The sequence below is a fragment of the Aquila chrysaetos genome, chromosome 14 (genome assembly GCF_900496995.4).
Source record: "Aquila chrysaetos chrysaetos chromosome 14, bAquChr1.4, whole genome shotgun sequence".
Lineage (NCBI taxonomy): Eukaryota > Metazoa > Chordata > Aves > Accipitriformes > Accipitridae > Aquila > Aquila chrysaetos.
The window spans coordinates 25098204-25119344 of NC_044017.1; the positions used below are offsets into that span (position 1 = coordinate 25098204).

At 41.4% G+C, this 21141-nt stretch overlaps 1 protein-coding gene across 5 annotated transcripts in view; it reads left to right on the plus strand.

Annotated features, from left to right (window-relative positions):
- The first annotated feature begins 681 nt into the window (after positions 1–681).
- DIAPH3 (diaphanous related formin 3) overlaps positions 682–21141 on the plus strand; it is a 249906-nt gene continuing 229446 nt past the window's right edge. Inside the window, exons 1-2 of one of the 5 annotated variants that reach the window (XR_003926581.2) lie at positions 682–1361; positions 12633–12665. Coding sequence is in view for 3 of the 5 variants with exons in the window: in XM_030036634.2 (XP_029892494.1) it covers positions 1206–1361; positions 12633–12665 (189 nt within the window). In the remaining 2 variants the exon portion in view is untranslated. Of the gene's footprint in view, positions 1366–12632; positions 12666–21141 lie in introns of all 5 variants that reach the window. The other 4 variants (XM_030036634.2, XM_030036632.2, XM_030036633.2 and 1 more) reach the window with 4 other exon arrangements.

Below are 21141 nucleotides of genomic sequence, written 5' to 3' on the forward strand. Positions count from 1 at the left end.
AAAATATTAAGTACATATAAAATATATTAAAATGTGTATTTACATACAAAAAATCAGGGCTCTAAATACATAAAAAAGCTCCATAGAAACAGATGAACAAGTTTTCACCTGTGAAACAGTGGCTCTACGTCTGAAATCAGAATTAACAAAACCAGGCTTTGGAAATCGGCACCCTAGGCCAAGGAGGTCAGGGACCCGTCCCGTCCTTCGGCTGCGGGTGATCAGATCCTTCAGAAGACACGGCGGGACCTGGGAGGCAAGGAAATAAAACCTTCCTGAGAGGGTGGAGGTGTCCCTTACCCCCTCAGGCGGAGGGGAAGCCGCTGCCTCAGAACGCGGGGATTCACCCACCGCTGACAGGGGAACCGCCCTCTCAGGGCGGGCCGTGGCCGCCGCCGCCGCCGCCGTTACGTGGCAGCATGAAACTTGCCGGGGGGCAAACCGAAACAAGACGCCCCAAACCCTGAGGAAAACCCACGTACGCCCACAGAACCCGCACACGGACTGACCCCGTTCCCGCACCGGCCCCCGCGGACCCCCGCCTCGCCCGCTCGGGACTGGGACTACGACTCCCGCCGCGCACTGCGCCGCGCAGCCCCGTCTGCCTCGGCGGGCGCGGGCCGCGCTGCTCTCTGGGACATGTAGTCCTGAGGGATGGAAGGGGGGGCGCGGCGCGGGCCAACAGGTGCGGTCACTGGGGCTCCTCGCCGGCGCTTTGCAGAGAACAGCTGATTCACCGGAGATTGGCAGAAGGCCAGCCAACCGGGAAGCGCCATTTCCACCCTGCCGCCGTGGATTGGCTGGCGCGGAGAGGCCGGGGGCGGGGACCGGCAGTGGCGGGACGATTCGGACGGCGGGACATTCCTGGGCTCTGACAGGCGCCGGGGAGCGGCCGTTGGGGGCGCGCGCCCCGGTCTCCCCCCCCGCCCCGTTCTCCGCCCGGTGCTGCGGCGTGGCGGTGCCGCGGCCGGGGACGGCCGCCGCCGGCCGGGATTAGAGGCTCTTCGCTAAATCCTTTGCCGCGTTGAGGCGGCGGCAGCAGCGGCTTTAGCCCTGAGCTCCCCCCGCGGCGCCCCGCCCGGCCGAGCCCAGCTAAGCCGCGCTAATCGCAGGCGCCCAGCTCGGCCGGGGCCGCCGGGCCTGGGCCCGGTCGCGGGCCGCGGTCTTTCCCTCATCCTCTCCCCTCCTCTCTCCCGAGCGAGGCCATGGAGCCGCGGCGGCCGCGGCCGCGTTACTGCGCCCCGTCCTCGCCGCCGGGTCGCGGCGGGCGGGAGAACAAGGGGCTCCGTCGGAAGGGCCCGCCGGGGGCCGGGGGAGCGGGCGGCCCCGAGGAGACGGCGGACGGCAGGAAGCCCAAATTCGTAAGTACGAGTCGATCCCGAGCCGCCCCCCATCCCCGCCGGGGCGGCCGCGGCGGGGCTGCCTGAGGCGTGGGCCTGTCGCCGGCCCGGCCCGGCCCAGCCCAGCGGGACGCCTCCCTGCCGGGTTCGGGTCGATGGGGCCCGCCCGACCGTGCGGTGAGCCGGTCCTCCGCTCCCTCCCCCGGGGCTGGTCACTGATCTGGAGCCCCCCGAGAGACCGGGGGACCCGGTAGGAATAGGCGGGCTACGAGACGGCGCCGTCGACTTCAAGTGGCCTACAAAGGGCGAGCCCGCCCGCTCCAGCTCGCCTCTTCCTTGGCTGCCCGAAAGGACCTGGCTTTATTTAGCAGCAAGTTTTCAGGTCTCTCCTCTTCATCATAAAGCTTTATTGTCTTATGCGCTGTTTGACAGCTATAGGCGTAAGGGGAACAGAATAGACTTCTAGCTCTTAAACGATGTTACTTTTAACAGAACTGGGATTTTTTTTTTTTTATTTTGGTGATGTCAACTGTATCGTGAAAAACTGAGTCTTTGAATATAAGGGACATAGTAAAGTTCTCCTCCCTAGCCCTGCTTTTACAAGCCCTTGGCTAGCACACTAAGAAACTGGGAAACTCGAAATGGCTAATAATTGTCCATGAGATAATGTGTCTGTAAGATATGCTCTAACTAAAAAGCACCCAGAAATAGCCAGTTTTTGTTTCGACGCCATGAAATTTCCAAGTATTAAAGCTGGGACAAACGTATATTCTACAGGTCTTGTATCCACCACATGCAGAGCAGATGCATCCCATGCTCATATTTAGGTGATGCACATCGTAGTCTATGTTCAGCTGGCTCTGAGCCCACCTGCTCTAAGCTGTATTATATGCTTACAAAATAGATACTATAATACATAACATACAGTAGATTCTTGATTCTAAGGCATCTTTGTGTCATATTCGGTACTTGAGTATCTGGCACTTGAGCACAGGTTCAAAAAAATTAGGTAATAAGCAGTATCAAACTGTAGGGTGGCCAAACCTGTTCTGGAAGGTCACAACTTGCTCCTGGCAGTCGTTTTCTGGAATCCTTTTCATATTGTGCCTGCACAGACTGCTGTTTGAACCAAGTCCTTGTGCCTGTTTTTTCTTGTTAGAATGGGCATATATGAAACTGTGACCAAGAGCTGTTTGCTTGTCTTCCTAACTGGCTACGTATCTACTGGGGGTACATGCATTTTAGTCATGCAGGTGACGTGGCTGGACATGCTTTACTATAGCATCCCTGAGTAAAAACCTATACAGTCTGCCCAGTCTAAAAGGTTGGATAGTGTTACAGGTATACACTTGATGGTTGGATTATCCCCGTGGGGACTGGGAGACATGGATTTGTGTGTGCTTGAGACTGACAAGCGCACTGAGTCAAGAGGTTTTACTTATTATTAATACTTTAACTGCTAAGTTCTTATGCAAATAGGATACTGCAATCATTTTCACTTTTTTCCCTAACTATATGTTAAAACAGAAATAGGCTGTTGCCATCATATTCACTTTGTTTCCCCTAACAATGTGTTAAAAGAGAAATACAATAATTTATAGGGTGTATTACCCTGCCAGATAAGTGATACAAGCCATTGAGATTTTTTTTCTTATATGAAGTCTGACTGTCTTTTCAGTGAAAGAAGGGCTTCTCTTTGGTGCAGATGAGCTTGTCTGATATATGTCCGGACCTCCCAGGCTAGGCAAGGGTGGTTTTGAGCATGTGCAGATGTGGGCATCAGCTGACTGGCTTTTTGAGGTCACAGTGTTGATTTTTGACCCAGCTACAGAAAATAAAGGGAGTTGAATTTGGGTATCTGACTTAGCTTTGTAGGGTATATGATCATCATGTAGGCGGGTTGCATTTTTTGTTTGTGTTTTTTTTTTTTTTTTTTTTTAATTTTGTCCTGTCCCAGTTCCCCCTGCCCGGTTTCTGAAACTCTTTAAGCAGGGATGACTGAGAATATCCTTAATTCATGACAATGCCTTGTCAAACTGCAACTTTCAAAACCATTTGACCTTAGACAGTAGTCTTGCTTTTCATCTTTAAGTGATCTCTTAAAGCAAAGATTTTGCCCTGTGGTGTTGACAGGGGACTGAAGAATGATGGACTTTGTTCTAGGTATGCCATTAGCTCACTCGGTGACCTTAAAAAGAGTCAAGAGGTGAATATTTCTTGAATAGAGTTTAGGATTTTGTCTCTGTCTTCATGTAAACTGCTGTGAGTGGTATAGTTTACAAATGTGATCTGTGGAATTTAGCGGTTACTAAAGAGCAGCAGGCTGCTCCATGCCGCAAAACCCAAGGACCTGGTATAGCTATTATAACATTTGAAATGTAGTCTCTAATCCCTGGCTTGTCCTGGCTAATAATTTCTGGCGAGGAAACATACACAGTGGTACAGGTAGAATTGCTCTAATAATTATAGACATCAACCAGCTTCTTTGATTGGGGTAGTTCACTTTAAGGGTACTATAAGATATGCTTTTCTTTCTATCGCTTCATAAATTTCTGCCCGAAGATACTGCAATACAGAATATTTATCACTTAGCTATTAAATCTAAAATTGGTAAACTCTCCTTCCTCTCTACCTCCTGTTGTCTTACAAGACTGGTTTGTTTTTTTGAGGGGGAGATGATATATCTTCCCCCCCCCCTGCAAAATGGGGGAATGGATCGAGTGCACCCTTAGTAAGTTTGCAGATGATACCAAGCTGGGTGGGAGTGTTGATCTGCTCGAGGGTAGGCAGGCTCTACAGAGGGATGTGGACAGGCTGGATCGATGGGCCGAGGCCAATCGTATGAGGTTCAACAAAGCCAAGTGCCGGGTCCTGCACTTGGGTCACAACAACCCCATGCAGCGCTACAGGCTTGGGGAAGAGTGGCTGGAAAGCTGCCCGGTGGAAAAGGACCTGGGGGGGTTGGTCGACAGCCGGCTGGATACGAGCCGGCAGTGTGCCCAGGTGGCCAAGAAGGCCAACGGCATCCTGGCCTGTATCAGCAATAGTGTGGCCAGCAGGAGCAGGGAGGTGATCGTCCCCCTGTGCTCGGCACTGGTGAGGCCGCACCTCGAGTCCTGTGTTCAGTTTTGGGCCCCTCGCTCCAGGAAAGACATTGAGTTGCTGGAGCGTGTTCAGAGGAGGGCAACAAAGCTGGTGAAGGGTCTAGAGCACAAGTCTTATGAGGAGCAGCTGAGGGAACTGGAGTTGGTTAGCCTGGAGAAAAGGAGGCTGAGGGGAGACCTTATCGCTCTCTACAACTACCTGAAAGGAGGTTGTAGCGACGTGGGTGTTGGGCTCTTCTCCCAAGTAACAAGTGATACAACAAGACGAAATGGCCTCAAGTTGAGGCAGGGGAGGTTTAGACTGGATATTAGGAAAAATGTCTTCACGGAAAGGGTTGGCAAGCATTGGAACAGGCTGCCCAGGGAAGTGGTTGAGTCACCAACCCTGGAGGTATTTAAAAGATGTGTAGATGTGGTGCTTACGGACATGGTTTAGTGGTGGACTTGGCAGTGTTAACAGTTGGACTCAGTGATCTTAAAGGTCTTTTCCAACTTAAATGATTCTGTTCTATCTGTCTTGCTCACATCTAACTCTTCCCGTAATACCTCTTCAATATATTTTTATTAGTTAAATTAGTTTTGTGTCAGAATACATAAAACTTCCCTCACCCCTTTGAATTCTCTGTAATGCAGTCTTAGATATAGGCTGTAGTCTTTTCTGTGTTTGGGATACTTACAGTGCCATACTTCTTCATGTCACCGGAATTACATTGCTGATCTCTTGTATGTTTGTCAAATGTGGATGAAATTGGCTGTTAGATTCAGTGAACTCAAGTCATCCAGATTGTATTAGTCTAATTTTCCTCAGTGTGAAAGGCTTGAAAATAAGTTCCAGGTTGGACCCTTCCAATCAATGCAACATATTGATCTGTCACAGCAGATATGCTAATCTGAAAAATAATTTGATTCCTTGACAAACCTTGAGGTGAAATTGGATTGCTGGTTGACAAAGTTGACATCATTAACGTGTACCTATTTTTTTTTTTTTTCCCTTCCAAAGAAAATTCTTGTTTAGCAGGGCGAAAAATCTCTCTTTTTAAATCCCACTTCATTTGGGGTGGGGAGAAAGAGTCTTTGCGCTAAACAGAGGTTGATTCCAATCAAATGTCATCTTGAAGTACTGCCTTTCTGAATAAACTAGCTTCTCAGAAGAAGTGAATGAGTTGTAAGCCTCAGTTCTTTCTGTTCTTTTACAGAATCGTTTAAAAAAATTTTTTTACAGAGTGATGGCTAGTTTTGAAGGACATACTAGCTTGGCTTTGTTCAGCAGGTCCAAGATTTTGGAAGAGTAGGACTCTTAAAAGGGTAAAAGTTATTCTATGATACTGTGGTACTTCAGCTTATTGAAAGCTCTTACGTTCACCCTTGAGGTTTAGGGCTTGATAAAAAAAGGAAGTGAATTGAAGGATGGCAGAGATTATACCTTTTTCCTATGTATACATTGACTGAGCAGGAAACTTGAAATCTGCTGGGGGGGTTGGTGTAAAAGCAGTTGCTTGCCACTTCCTTTAAATTTTTATTTTTTTTTTCCCCCTTGGAAATATTTGGAAATCATAAAAATGAGTGCTAGATTATGTGACTTCCAATTGCATTTTACTGAGACTGGAACTTGTAGTGGAACACTACACACTGAGGACTGGAACACTAGTCCTCAAAAAATGAATTTCTAGCTCAAGTTAGAGGTGTTTCTCTTAATTTCAGTATACCATTGACCTGTCTTCAGTGACTTTCAGGTTATGTTTTTGATTAAGTTCTTTATGAAATTTACATGAGTCAAGAAGGCTTTCTTGTTTGCATCAATCTGTTAAAAATAGGCAAATTAACACTTGCATTTAACAGTGTCTGTAAATCAAAGAAAGATGTAGTTAAGAGCAAAAGCACTTCCATTTCTCTGGCATAGAGTAGAAAGGTAAGACCGATCTGTGTCAATATCTTTAATTACGAAGTGGCTGAATTATTGCTGCAGTTACGCTGCAGTGTAAGACCTTGAATCTAAATTAGTCTTTTAAAGAAATGATTGCTGAACAGATGTTACCTAAAACACTTTATTGCAGCTTTGTAAAATTGTAAATTCCTCATGCTGTTATTTTTGTTGGCATGAATTAACACCGTGTGTTATGATACTAAATTTTAGTGCTGTGTTCTAGCACTTTGTTATATAATCTTACCTGTAAGCACCACTTTTGCATTTAACTCATCAATGTCTAAAGAATATCACTGTGTAGAAACTGTCATGTTAAGATAATTTTGCCCCTGATTGCTTTTCAGACTGCTTTCCAAGCAACAGAGTCTGTGATAAAGCCATTAAATAAATGCTGAAGTAGTATATTGGAAATTAAAAGTAGGAAAAGCTGTGGGGTTATACAGCAGTTTCTAAATTGCGCTTACAGACTGAGGTAGCAAAATTACCGAGGGAATATTGTGACAAAGGAGATCCTAAAGTAATAGCATTCACTGTAATCATCCAATTTACGTCTGTCTGAGTCTACAGGTTTCATTGCGATCCCTGCTTCAGTCTTCTGGTTGTGTTTCTGCTGGAGAATAGCCTTTGGGGAAAAAACCAGCTAGTGTTGAATCTTTTTGGTGATAGAATTAATGGCAGCGTGTGATGAGTTCTTTCTCACTTTCTAATTTAAAAAGATACAGAAGGGATTATGTGATTATATGTACATCTTTAGTCTTTGTATATGTCATTTCAGCATTCAGGCTTAAGTTGGCCAGTTCTTCTAAAACTCATTGCAAAACCTCTCCCCCCCTCCCCAGCTACATGTAGGCTCTAAGCTCTTCTTAATGTATGAAAGAAGCAGTACATGTGTGCTGTGGTTTGGAGGGGGTATTATATGTGGTTTTGTTTCTTTATTTTCTTCTGCAAGGAAGGCAAAAATGAATATCCCAAAAGGATTCAGATACCAGGCTGTGGGATTTTTTTTATTTTTTGTAAACTGAAGTACTTCAGTGCAGTGGAGGGCATGCATGTTGAAATTATTGTTTAGCTGCCTGAGATCCTGTTACTTTGCATGCCTAAAACTCCTTTGAAGTCGGCAGGGGTATATGGCTGGGTGCTTGTCAGTCTTCAAATTCCATTTATGATCAACAAATCAGACTTTGTCTGCTTCTCTGGCATAATAACAATATCCATCCCTGCCAGGCATGATCTGAGTTCAAGTACCAAACATACTGGTTTTTTTAAACATGCTGTTTTCATCCAGAAAGTCAGATGAGCAATGTCACTCTGTGCTTACGTGATGATGAAAAGAGCACTTGTGGAGGACGTAGATGCTGCACCTTTTGGTAGAGTGCCAAAACTTTTAGATGATACAGACTATTCCCTATATTGTATTACACTATTTTTCATTGTTTCCAGGCCACGCTGGGCTGTAGTGTTGGTGGAAAAAATGCTGAAGACATGAGACTAGAGTCCCGTCTGAGAAGATGACATTCTTCTGAATTCTGGGCCTGGTTGCCTGGACTGTTTGTACTGCATTTAGATAGAGTTTTGTTTATAAATATTCATACGCGAAGATAGAGAAATACATGTGATGACACAAAAGATCAAACTAGTACTGTTGATCCGACAAGGTGGCATTTCTCATTTCTTTGCTTCACTTCACTATCTCTACCCAGAGTTGGCTGGGGTAATAGACAATGACTCAATTTGTTAAACTCTGTCTTGCAGATTAACTTTCAGTATGTGCTACTGATGTACTTAAAAAGGCCACAAAGGTGTTGTGAAACAGGATACCCTTTGTATAAACAATGCATGCCTTGCTAACAACTGTGCCCCCGAAGAACTAAAAAGACTGAGAAGAAGGGAAAATCCTACCCTAGGAGGTGCCAAAAGTTGAATAATTGCTAATAGGCATGAAGTCAGCAAAGATCGTCGTTAACTGGGGGAAAGGTAAAGGCGGCAGGGGGAGATCATGACCACCGACCCAATTCAAGACCAAAAAGACTTACCCCGCCCCACCCCCGCCTTGAGCATGTGCTGTAGAATAAAAGAACACTCTACCTTTATTTCGAAGTGGGGAAAACTTTAGCCCAATAGAAACTGTGGCAGATAAGCGACTACCAATAATAATTTTGGGGAACAACTTTGGAAACTAAATATGTAAAACTAAACTGTATAAATTGCTTGCCCATTTAGGTATAAGTGGTGCTAGCTTTGTGGGTTACCACCTAGCCCCCATCTTTGTGCAAACATCAAGTGGAATAAAATAGCACTGCTCTGTGTGTATATTGGTGTCTTGCACACTAGGTAAACAACGCCACTTTTGGGACAACACTACTGTTTGGATAGGCAACATAAGATCATCCTCTTCTGTATGACAATAAGATTCTTCTCTGTGAATATATATGAAGCCAAATAGCATTTGGCTTACTTTCCCTAGCTGGGTGGTGCAAAAGTTGTGTCACGTGTGGCTTTTTCAAGAGACACAGTGCTCTTTGTGTTCTGTGAGTAGTCTTGTTGCTGTGCCTGTGTTGTGAACCTCAGCTCTTGTGTCCCAGTGTACCTTTTGGTTTCTAAGGCTCTCACTGTCTTTGATGTTTTTGAGATCGGGCCTTTTGACAGCTTATCAAGAACACTGTACCATACACTGAATGTATGTGTATATCCTGTGTGCAATGAAATCAGTTATTTACCAGTATGCCTGAGAGACATAATCTTCAATAAAGGGTAATTCTATGTCACATTGCTTGCTTTCTTCAAAAATGATACATCTATACGCTTGTTTTTAATTGTGATTTAGCTTTAACTAAACTGCTTCTTCTCAATTGCAAAACAAAATGACTTCTTCCTCTGTGTCCCAGACTGACAACTAAGTTACCCTGGAAAATGTAGTTTTAAAATGTTAGTTGTTTATAGATGTGCTTGTATAGCTGAAGACTAAGCAATGGTGATACTTCTGCTTTTCCACCTGTAGGTGCTACCGAGAAATCTGGACTTCTGAGGTATCCTAATTACCTCCTTAATCTCTTCATGGTTTTGTATCCCTTTGACTAGAAAACAGGATGTCAATGTACTTAAAATATCGTTAATTTGTTTTTCAATTTTGCATATCTACTTCCTACATGATAAACAGACTAGAGGAATACTTGTACATAGCTCCTATGTTCTCAAAAGCAGTAATTTTATTATTCTGGAGTTCATGGAAGGCACGGAATAGCATATTAGTATTTTCATCCATTGTAAAGCAGTATTCTGCAAGCTTATATCATGTTTTTAGCAGTAACTGAATATTATAGGAATATTACTTAAGCCAGATTTATTTACTTGCAGGCCTATGTTTAAGGCAACCTGTTCACTTGAGCAGAGTATGTCTTACTTCTGTGAACTGATATATCCAGGCCTGAAAATAAAAATATGTTCCTGTGGTAGTAAAGTGCTCCAACCTCTACCTAACTATGGGTCTAGTTATTTTTTCCCTTATTAGAAATGTGTTTTTTTGGCAAGAATAAAAATACCCTCCTGTTCTTGAGTCACAGCACTCCTCTAAATGTAATGCCATTTAAGATCCAGTGTGGTAAGATTTTTTTTTTTTTTTTTGTTAAGACCGCATGTAATGTTCTACATCTCTGTATCCTTGAATGCTACAGAAGACCAGGAAAGTTGGCAACTGGTTTTACTTTGTACAGCCTTGCCAGAAGAGAAGGACTTGGTGAGGGAGAGGGGGGAAAAGATCATCCCAGTTCTCAGTTTTAACCAGCTGCTCTGACTGAGAAGTATTATAAAATTCACAGAATAAGTCTTTTGAGATGTCTTACTGCAAGTCATTCAGCCCTTCAGTATTAGAGTGCTAAAAGATCTGAACGTTAGGTTGTAGTTCACATGGGGTTTCTCCTCCTTTATAAAGAAATCTCCAAACAGAATGTCACCAGTGTTGATAGATGAGTGCTGGTTAAGTAGGTGTACTTCCTTGTAGCAGTTACTTTTGAACCAGACCCCACAACATTGTCTGAAAGAGGTCTTATGCTGGTATTTTTAGACTCCTGTACTGCTAGTAGCCAGTAAGATGAAGGCTTAGGAGACTCATATCTGTATATTGAGTTTCTTATACCATTATGGTGTCCTTAACGGGTTGCATGGTAGTCTTTTTTCACTAATTAGTCGGATGGCCTGAGTCAGTGAGGTGTTCTGATATACAAAATGGGGAACTTTTCACCCTTTATGACAGTAAATTCCATTGCTGAATTTCACAGCTTAATTGAAAGGTACAACACTGTCTTGAACTATCCCATTCACTTTTGCCTTTTTCAGAGAACAAAACCTGAATCTGAAAAATATTGCCTTGATTCCACGGATGATGATGGTGTCTTGTACAAAGCAGTTGCAGAACATCCAACATCTATTCCTAAATGGAAGTGAACCTCATGTTGTGCTTCCTGTGTCTGTTTAGTGGAATGTACATGAGTTTGACATGAATCTTGAACTTCCACCTCAAAGCAGATAATGCAGAAGATTTTCATTCTAAGCAGATTACTCAGTTTCCTACCATGTTAGAGGAGCTTCACAATGGTATCTGTGCATTGCTTAAGGCTTAGTGATTCAAGTCCTGTGTATGAAAAAGGAATAAATTTTTATGTTCTTTGCTACCAAGTTGCAGTGTAAGACCATATGTTAGTGTTTTCTCCTGCAGTTTTGATCACTTAAGGATAGAGGTATTATACCGACAACTTGCTAAATGTAAAGTTGTGAGCTCTTGCAAATGACAGAAATTAACGCTCATGCTGTCTTTGTAGCTATTTAGCAGAATGGGAAGAACAAGTCATAAAACCCAGCTCCATAGCAGTGTGTGGGGCAAAAGCCTGATCTGTTGCAGCAGGAAAACACCAATGGGAACACTGGGATACAGATCTTCAGTCTCCTGACCGGATTGAAATATTTTCACTTTGTTGTTGTTTTCATTTATTAGAAATCCTCATCTATTAGAACATGGAATGGTATTGTCATAAAATTTCATACTGACCTAGCTCCAATTTTTTTTTTTTATTTTTGATGGTAGAACTTACACTATGTCACTGAGTACTGAGTGTTCCCTCACGCTTCACTTGCTTTTTATTTTTAACTTCATAGCCATTCATCAGATGCTTCTTTCTCAGTTTCTTGACAATATTCAGAGTAGAGCCATTGTGGGATAATATTTGACTTAACATGAAATTTTTCTTCAATTCTGAGGGAAGAGCCAGAGAACATGTCATAAGTAATGCTGCCTAAGTATTGTTGACTTGGTGAAGACAAAGCAAGAGTTTCCTAATCTGATTAATTTGGATATAGCCATTGATAATTGCTGTAGCTGCTGCCAAGCTTTGTACACGAGGCAGTGAGGGGAGTCTAAGAATAGGGTAAGTCTCTATCTCACTAAGTATGCTACTTCACATTCTTCCCATTACCCTGCCAAGTCTGTTCTCGGCCTCTTCATAAAAACTATAAATGGGATCCCTGCAACACTGACTCATCAGTCACCAATGTTCTTCAGTGCTGCTCTTCAGTTTTGAGCAAGAGCTGTGCATCCTAGCACTTGCTGCGTTTGTAAAAGTGCGGTGGAGAGCAAAAGAGTTGGTTCAGGAACTGTTGTTTCACACAGCAGCGAGTGATCTATAGTTTTTTGGATGTTACTACTAATAAATGCTTATGTCAGTTACTACTAATACCTTTGTGTTCCGCCTGCAACGTAGGCATTGCTTGAGAGTAGTCAACAGTCTTAGTTGTTTGAGTGTTGCAGCTTGGCAGAGAGTTTTGAATTGTTGAGGAACTCCATGTTTTTCTGTTCAGTTTAAAATCTCTGGACTGATTCCTTGGTGTCCCCACAGCCATTTTGAGAAGACACAATTCTAGTACCTGAATTATGAGCAGGTCTTCTGTTCTAGCATATTTAGCTATAAAATATAATAAACCACAACTTCTTTCAAGCTGTGCTTGGTTTATATTCCTCTGGTACTATTCTAAGAATCAGATTACAGGTTTTTTTAATCTACCCTGTATTCCCTGTATAACTTGATATGCACTATGAGCCAACAAAGTACAACTTGCCAAGAAATTATTACTTCAAGTGCCATGATTCAATACTGTTTGACTTGCATCTTATTTTGAATAACAGTAACTGTCACTGAGACTTGCTTTTTTGTTTGGGTTTTTCTGTTTTTTTTACTGCACAATTGTGACATGACTGGTTTCCTGTTTGATTTACAGCACTTTGATATCAAGACACTGACAGATGATGTGGTAAGACAACTTAAGTTTTGCTTTGGCTATGCAGAGCTAATAACCTTATTGCTAATGCAATAGAAATAACCTTATTGATACAAGAAACTATTTTAATTATCTGTAACATAGTGTGAGTGGCAAAAATCTATGTATGGCTTTGAAGTATGTTCTAATCACAGCTATATGAGTTTGACACAGGTAATTGTGCCAATTTACATGCGGTTTGGTTAAGATATCTGTGACTGCATGTTTAATATTAAAGTTACTTGGGCTGCATGGCTAGCTTAGGAATACCATGTTTAACAAACTAGCAGTTGCTTGTAAAACTTATTAATAATGGTGTTAGGTATATTCAGTGTCATGCTAACACTGTATTTCTCAAACTTCATCTGTCTCTTGAACAGCAGATGAGGTTCTGTATCACAAAGATTTCTTTCTCTTGCTATTGAAGTTACCTATTTCATTGTCTGTACTATGCTTTTGTAGGTAAGAATAGTTTTTCTTAAAGGGGATCATTTTACAAAGTCTTTGAATTTACCTAGGAAGTAATGTTCTGTAGGCACCTAAAGATCAGCTGTTACAACTACAGTGCTATACAGAGTTCTTGCTGAAGTACTTCTGTGCATAACTGAGAGCTTAAGCGTATAGAGTTTTGTGCTGGACAATGTGCAACACGTGCTGAGAAACACTGCTGTTTCCTAGCTTAGGAACCAATGGTCTGCTTATTGTTGATTAGGTGTGCAAAGTTAGTAGTGTTGAGCATGTTGGCTCTACCTATCATTCCTAGATTGACTTAAATCACCTGTTGCTATTTCTTTAGCAGAGTTTCATGGGCTGGAAATGGTTATTAAGAAATTTGAGTCTGATGGGTTAATAATAAAACTTTGATTCTATAAACTTGTGCTTTATTGCAGAGAGCTGAGGCAATGTTCACAGTTCTCTCAAAGCAAAAGTATTTTTTGGTAAACAGAACTGAAAAATTTTGGTAGTTTTTTGGTTTTTTTTTTTTGTTTGTTTGTTTGTTTTTGTTTTTTTTTGTTAAAGGGGCTAGCTTGCTACCTTGTTGCACTTGTCCTTTCCTTAGCCTACTGGACTTGTCTAACTTGTAATGGTAGCTGCCATAAGTCAGCAGGTTTATTGTGTTGGTTGGAATACGGACAAAGAGCCTGATAGCTCTGTAGTAAGCAATCTTCTCCCCCACTCCCTGTATTTCTCAGGGTATACCGAAGGCCTCTTCACAGACTAAAGAAACATCACCTGCAAAGTAGTATCAAATTGTCCACATATATATATATTTTTTTTTTTTTTGAAGGGAAATGACAGCTGTTTAGTAAAAGGCTAACAGTAAAAAAAACCCCAAAACCTTAAATGTTGCAGTGGTGTACGCTTTTAAAGGTGTGTGTTTTGTTGACTTGCAACTTCATCTTGGAACAAGGGTATGCTTTCCAACTGACACTTTTTGTCCCTCTATCTGAGTTTTCTGTTGGTTTAGTCTTTCTGTGTCTGATTCGGGCAAACAGCTAATAATACTAAGTATATGAGACCTAGGGAACTTAAATGTGGCTCAGAGCAGAGTGGTTTTGACATTTCATAGCAAGCACAAAAACTGGCAAATGTATTTTCTCCAAATTCGTTTTGTGACAAGGGGGAACATTGTAGTAAGAGAAGACTAAGAAATTGAAGGTTTAAGATCACTTGATTTTGTAGCTTTCAATGAAATAGTGTATTTCCTTTCTTCTGATGGGCAATTGTTTGCATGTTAACTTGCTCGCTGCTTCATTATGCTTTATAAAATATTTATGTTTTATTATTCCCAGTCTGTTTCTTACAAATACAGTGTTGTATAACAGTGACCAAGAATTTTTTTTTAATTTAGGTAAGTTAGCAACATTTTGAGAGTCTAAAATGCAGACTGCTTTTCAATATTTGAATTGTATTGGATTATTCCTGAGACGCTGATGAATTTTAGTGACAAATCCCCATTAAGTAAAGAAACACTTTGCTTTTTACACAATCAACATATGCTTCTTTTAACTTGTTTGTTACAAACTATAAAAGCAGGAATCTTATTCCACAGAGGAGTGGCAAGTAGGTATCTGAGAAATGATCTACCTGCAAGATCACTGTGGAAGCAAGCCTGTTTTCTGTCTCAAGTGCTTCACATTCAAGGAAATGGTTTGTAAGGCTCATAAAGATTAAAAAGCCTGCATATTAACAGAATTTTATTAAAAAGATATGTAGGCAAAAATGAAATATATACTAAAAGTCCTTGTAACACACAGTTACGTTGACTGATTTCATAGCAACAGCTGTAAAGAAAAGAAAGGCTGTATAATTTCTGGTATATAGCGAAACAAGATTCAGAGTGAAATGTGTTCTACACATTCAAGATGTGACTGTGCTCAGGCCTAAACTCTAACTTTTAATTTTCTATCATTAGTTAAATGATTTGCTCTCAAGAAAGGTAAAATCATCCCTGGGAGATTGAGCGTATTAGGAATAAGAAGTCATCTAATGAAAGGGATTCTTCTGTGTATCTTGGTTTATGCAAGTCTTTCTCTTACTAAAAACTCTACTGCTACCAGTGGAATTTCTCATATAGTAAGAACTTAACCTTGTAGAGCAATTTAGCTGTCAGAGAAAGAATATACTTTTTTAATCTTATGGAGCTTTGAGGACAAAAAAGATGTTAAGAGGTCTTTGACTCAGAATCATTGGAAGTAACTTCTTTGATCTTATGTGAAGTATTTTTGCTGGTAAGGGAAAATAGTGGTTTGCTTTTATTTCCAAAGATACTGAAATAAATTGATGCAACTCATATTCTCCTGTGTGTTCCCCATCCACTAAGAATGAGAATTATTTCGAATGAAGCCATAGGATTTGTTCGACTTTGTATTCTCCTTCCTTCCTAGGTTTTAATGTTCTACAAATTCTTGATTGTGTGTCAACATCAGGGTGTTACAGCAGACTTTCATGGCTGAGCTGTTGGTTTCTGCAACTAGAATAACTGGCAAAATGTCTGGGAGATAGAGCTATGGTGTACTTGAGCAGATTTTCCGGATGTGAAATTCTGTTTACTGAGTATATAAATAGCAGGCAGTCAAAAACATGTGAACTTGAAAATTGAGGGTGGCAGTACTTTTTGTCCTACAGATCTACAAGGCAGAGTGAGGACACCACGAGAAAGAGCAAAGCTTTGCTCTATCCTGCCTTCAGCCAGGAAATGAAGATTTTGTACCTGTATATTTCTTATCAGAACTCTCCTAATAAATTGTGCTGAGTGATTGTCATGAGTGTCTTGATGGTCCATATATGCGTGTGTGTGTTTCTTCATGAGAATGGGAGTGGGGAGGGGAAGAAAGAAGACTGTTCAGTACTTCTAGTAATGCAGTTTAGGCTAAACCATAACAATTCTGTAATCCTGTCTCTTCATAATGAAGTATCAGAAGTCGTGATACCTCATTTGTGACAGACAACACATTTCATGTAGTCAGGACTTTTGTCAGATATTGGGTTGTACTCTTTGAGAATAAAGATTTTCCTGTAGTGCAGTGACATCCTCTAGTAATACAAACTCCATGAACTTCTCTTGGGTGGAAGTTTTGCTGTTCGCGTGGTGAAGGAAACAAAGATCCAAGCCAGTCGTTGCTTTGTAGCATTTTGATCTGGAGCCTTTAGGTTAATTTTCTTCTCTAGGAACATCCCAGAGCTTTGCATAGGGATTTGGGATGGTAACAGAGGATAATATTTTACCACTTCTGTCTTATGAAATTGGTGTAGATTGGTGTGCTTTGTACAGCTGGAGGAACAGAATATGAAGAGATACAGCAGTGGTTCTTATTCTTGTTTCAAGGGCATCAAATCTGTTGGCCTCAACTTTAATGTGAGAGGATTTGGCATGACGTGATTTATATGCTTTACATGTTCCAGGCATCACTGTTCTTTGTGCTAAACCAAAGTACAGGAACCACAGAGCTAGTGCCAGAAATGTCAAATCCACATGGTATGATGCAGCTGTTGAGTTGATGTGTTAGCTTGCATCCAGACCGATGTACTTCATGTTTAATCTGGTAAGCCCTGTCTCCAAGAATGAAAAAGAAAGGAAAAGCCAAGGAATCAAAGGCTGTGGTGGATGAAGGAACTTCAGTCCTTTGTTTCTTCTTCAGTATATCATGAAGTGTATCTTCCATGGCAAAGCCACTGTACTGTGCTTCTGCTTACCTTGGAAAAGGATAGCTTTTTTGTGAATTCTTCTAAGAATTTTTTTCATGACTTCAGATAATGTTTCAGCTGTAAACTCCTTTTGCTGTTTGTTATGACAGGCCCACTTTCATGACTCTCATATCCTGCATAAACATAATTAATCCTTCCAGCAGCTACCTGCTAATTTGGTACAGCAGCTATTTTTTTCCTAAATGCTGGGGTCCAGTCACTGCAGTAAATACAGTCTAAACAGTGTTTATAAAGAAATATAGCTTATGTTCATAGTGTTTGTGTACTTAACAAAATGTAGGTTGCTCAGCTAGTGATGAGATATTTGATTAGGTCCACCACTTTAAGTATGGTTAGCATCCCTTTTTAGGTAAAATCCTCAGCTAGATATGCGGACAGTGTGCATAGTAACTTAACTTTGGAGGCCTACAAGATGTTGCATGCAAGCTTTTGCTCCAAATATGGGCAATAAGAAACACACTTTATATGCAAAGTCAAAAATAAATTTTTAGTCTCATTTTACGAGTCTAATCTGTATACAATAAACAGCTGTTGTTAGTCAAGTTGCATTGATACCAACATTCATAGTCCAAATTATCTCAGTAAAAGTCTCATTAAACGCTGTTGGAAGTTGTTCTACAAAAACCTCCCAGTATTTATGGTTTTTTCTGGTGTTGTGCTTAATGTTCCATTGCCTGTTTGGGTCTGAGGGCTTCAGTGTGGATATGGAGAAGAAAGGTAAAACCCAGATATGTCATGTTCCAGCCTCGATGTAGGTAACCTCTGCTGCTAAATTATTTCCCTTATTCGCTACCCACTTCCTCTCTGTGATCGTAAATAAGACCAGCCATGCTAGTCAATTCAGCTTCATTTGTTGGTTCTCAGAACATTCATGAAGCAGAGGTGTTAGTAGCATCCCTCAGAAAATAACTGTTTTCTCCCGTTTGGGTTATTCTAGGAGTTACCGTCTGCAAATGGTTAATCACATTCAACATAAATTGTTCAGTTAACTGGATGCTGAGTTGTAAGCACTACAGTTTTGAGAGTTACAACAATAACTTGAAGTAAAAATGATTGAGAATCTATTGCAGTATTTGGTTTTTACACTTGGTTCAAATTCAACAATACAAAGCAATTAAAACTCTGCTTTTAAATAGAGCATGTGTATTTATAAGAATGATACTGAATTTATTGGCTGACTAGGCATTCTGCATATGTCAGTTTTGTGTTAAACAGGACCTCCAGTTGTTAACAGCCTCAAAGATGGATAGTGCTGTGAGAATTCCCTTAGCAAGTCTTGTTCCCTCAGTAGTAGCTGATGCCATCAGGTTTTTCCATGGATGTCCCATTCTCATCTGACTGGCTGTCCTTTCTTACTGAGAAAGACATTGAATGAAGGCTGGAGTGAAGCAATGGCAGAACTAGGGAGTTCTTTCAGTGATCATGAATGTGGTTAGACATGCATCTGTTGGGTTTTATTTTTGAGGAATTTCTTAATATATCAATAGATGAACTGATGTGTTAATTAAGGGGGTGGGGAGAGTATGAGGGATGCAGGATGGCAGGGAAGTAATATGTTTCATTCCTGCATGCATAGCAGCTCTGTTAGGAGGTGATGTCTTCATAAGCTGTTGAGCCAGCTAGCAATAACTAATCCATTGATTCCTGCATTATCAAGTGTGTAAGTTCAATAGACACTATTATTTTACAGAGAATGGTATAAGAAGTCCACTAAGATCAAACTGAGAGCACAAATAATAAATGTACTTTCTAGGGACCTTATCAGAAAGTGTGATGAGCCAAAAGGTTTGTATTGTGGATCTCTTTGTAACTTTGATTTTCAGGTCCATGGTGTATGCATGAAATCACTTTCTTATTTCATAGGCTCTCAGTGGAATAACAGAGAGCCTATGAAATAAGAACAAAATAAAACTTCGCCACTCATCCTGTGATGGTTGCTTCATTTTGGCTCTTACAGCTATTATTCTTGCTACCAGTGATTCAAATTCTGGTACCTGATTTGCAGTCAGCCTGAAATCAACTCTGAGGGTGTGAATGCTGCTTATCTAGCCTTGTCATTTTATCTCTTTCCTTAGTACTATGTATCATGGCTTTCTATATATTTTGAGAACATCTAGAATACCGTTAGTATTTTCAAACCGTGACAGAGATTGTCGTATAACACTTGATAGCAGGTTTGGGGGCTTTAAAGCCCATTTGGACTCGATGATCTTAAGGGTCTTTTCCAACCTAAATGACTCTATGAATGTTTCTAGTATTTTAAGTAGCAAAAATTGTTCCTATGCTAAGAATATCTTATCTTACTTGCAAGGTGTCTATGAAAGTGTGAGCCCTATTGGGTAAAATAAATCCTTTGTTCTGTGAGGGAAGGAAAATGTAAGGGGGGAAATTAATCCTGTCACCCCGCAGAGGTGAGGCTGCTGTAGCTCCAGTTGCTGGTCTGTGGTCCCTCTGACTCATGGTCTGATCCTGTTGCTGACACATGGGCCTTCATACAAACGTGCACACAAAGTAGAGCGTCTCACCCAGGAAAATAGTTGGAAATAGAATTTAATAAGGTAGGACAGGTGGTGCTGGTTGAGGTATAGGACATGGCCACAGAACTGTACCAACTAGCAAACTGTTTACACACAACTGGCCCTTTTTATCCCCATATCCTATCATTTTCCCATGCTTGTTCCTCTCCAAATCACTGAGATCCATCCTTTTCCCTGCTTTTGGTTCTTCCCTTAAACATTGCAAAATAAGTCTTGCACAATCCCAAAATGTTTTTCCTCTTCATCCCATAATGTGTCTTATACCCTTAAGAAGTAACAGCCCTCAGCCTGAAAGGTGCTCTGGAGAGCTGATCATGTTGACTCATGGGGTGGTTGTCAGACCTGGACATAGAGCAGAGGCTTTGCTGGGATAGCCTTGGGAGGAGCCTAGACAGCATGTCCCTTCCTATGAATCAAAAATTTGGGTTCCTCCCACCTGTTATTGTGCCTCTGTGTTCTCCTGGGCTTGCGGAGATAAAAGTTTGATGGGTTAATGGTTCCTGTAATGAGTTTGGGAAGAGGCAGGTGAAGGTATTATTTGGGTTCCACCACCCACCATTGTCTTTCTGTGCTCTTCTCTTTGTGAGCAGATGGGCTTTTTAGCACATAGACTGAAGAGAGGGTCCTTTCCTTTAGTCTTTATCCCACTGGGTGCATCTCCTTTCCTCTCATCCTTCCTACAGATAATGGGCATTGAAGACAACTTTTGATATGTCCTACCTGTGTCAGTTGTTTTCTTTCAAGCAATTTCTTTAATGTGGCTGTTTTTAAAAATATTCATTAGAAATTAAATCCCTGTGGGATTTGAATATTGGTCTGATAATACCTCCTTTGAAATAAGTGATCACATTTTCTTGTACCATTAGTAATAAAAAAGTGCAGCTCAGATCTTTTTGGTACTGTGTGCACAATTTTTTTATATTTAAAGTCATGTGAGAACTTAATCATTCACTCACATACCTTGCCTGCCAGGTGATTATTGAGACAATTTTTCCCTGTGCAGATGCTGTCAGCACTGTTACTATGCACATACAGTAACTTGCTTTGCACCTCATACACTGCTAGAGCTTGTCAGTAGGGTTTGGCTGCCATACTTCTGAAGCTGTAGTTTCACAGAGCTTTGTGATGGAGCAGAGCAGTGGAAGAAACACTACCGTAATACAGTTTTAAACTCTATTACAGTGTAAGGGAACCATAATGGAGTTTCTGCCAAGGCTCCCTGAGAATCTTCAGGGTGGTAAATGTAAAATGCTACTGAAAAACAGTCTCATGGTGTTGTCCCACAAGCAGGGTTTGGTACGTGGTGTGCAATTGATGTCAGATATTGAAAATCCTGTGGCAGATTAGAAAGTCCTGTTTTAAATTAAGTTAGTTAGCCAAGATCATTCTGATCTTTTCTATTGTTCCTGTTTAATGGTGCCTCACCTGGAACACCAGTTCTGATCCTTTCTGTTCTTCCTGATGGATGGTGCGTCCCTCTTGGCAGGAAAATGAACTACTGACCCAATACAGAGCGACTTAGCGGTCAAAGTGAGGAGGGGATACCTCCTCAAACGACCACCAAAGACCAGCTGAGACCCCCCTGCATGTGGAGGAGGCATCTGATGTGTCATGGTTACATAATCCTATGCATATGCATTAGATAGTGTGAATATGTACTAGGTAAGAGTAGTTTAATAGATTAGATGCAATTGTTGCTGTATAAAAGGGACACACCTGATGAA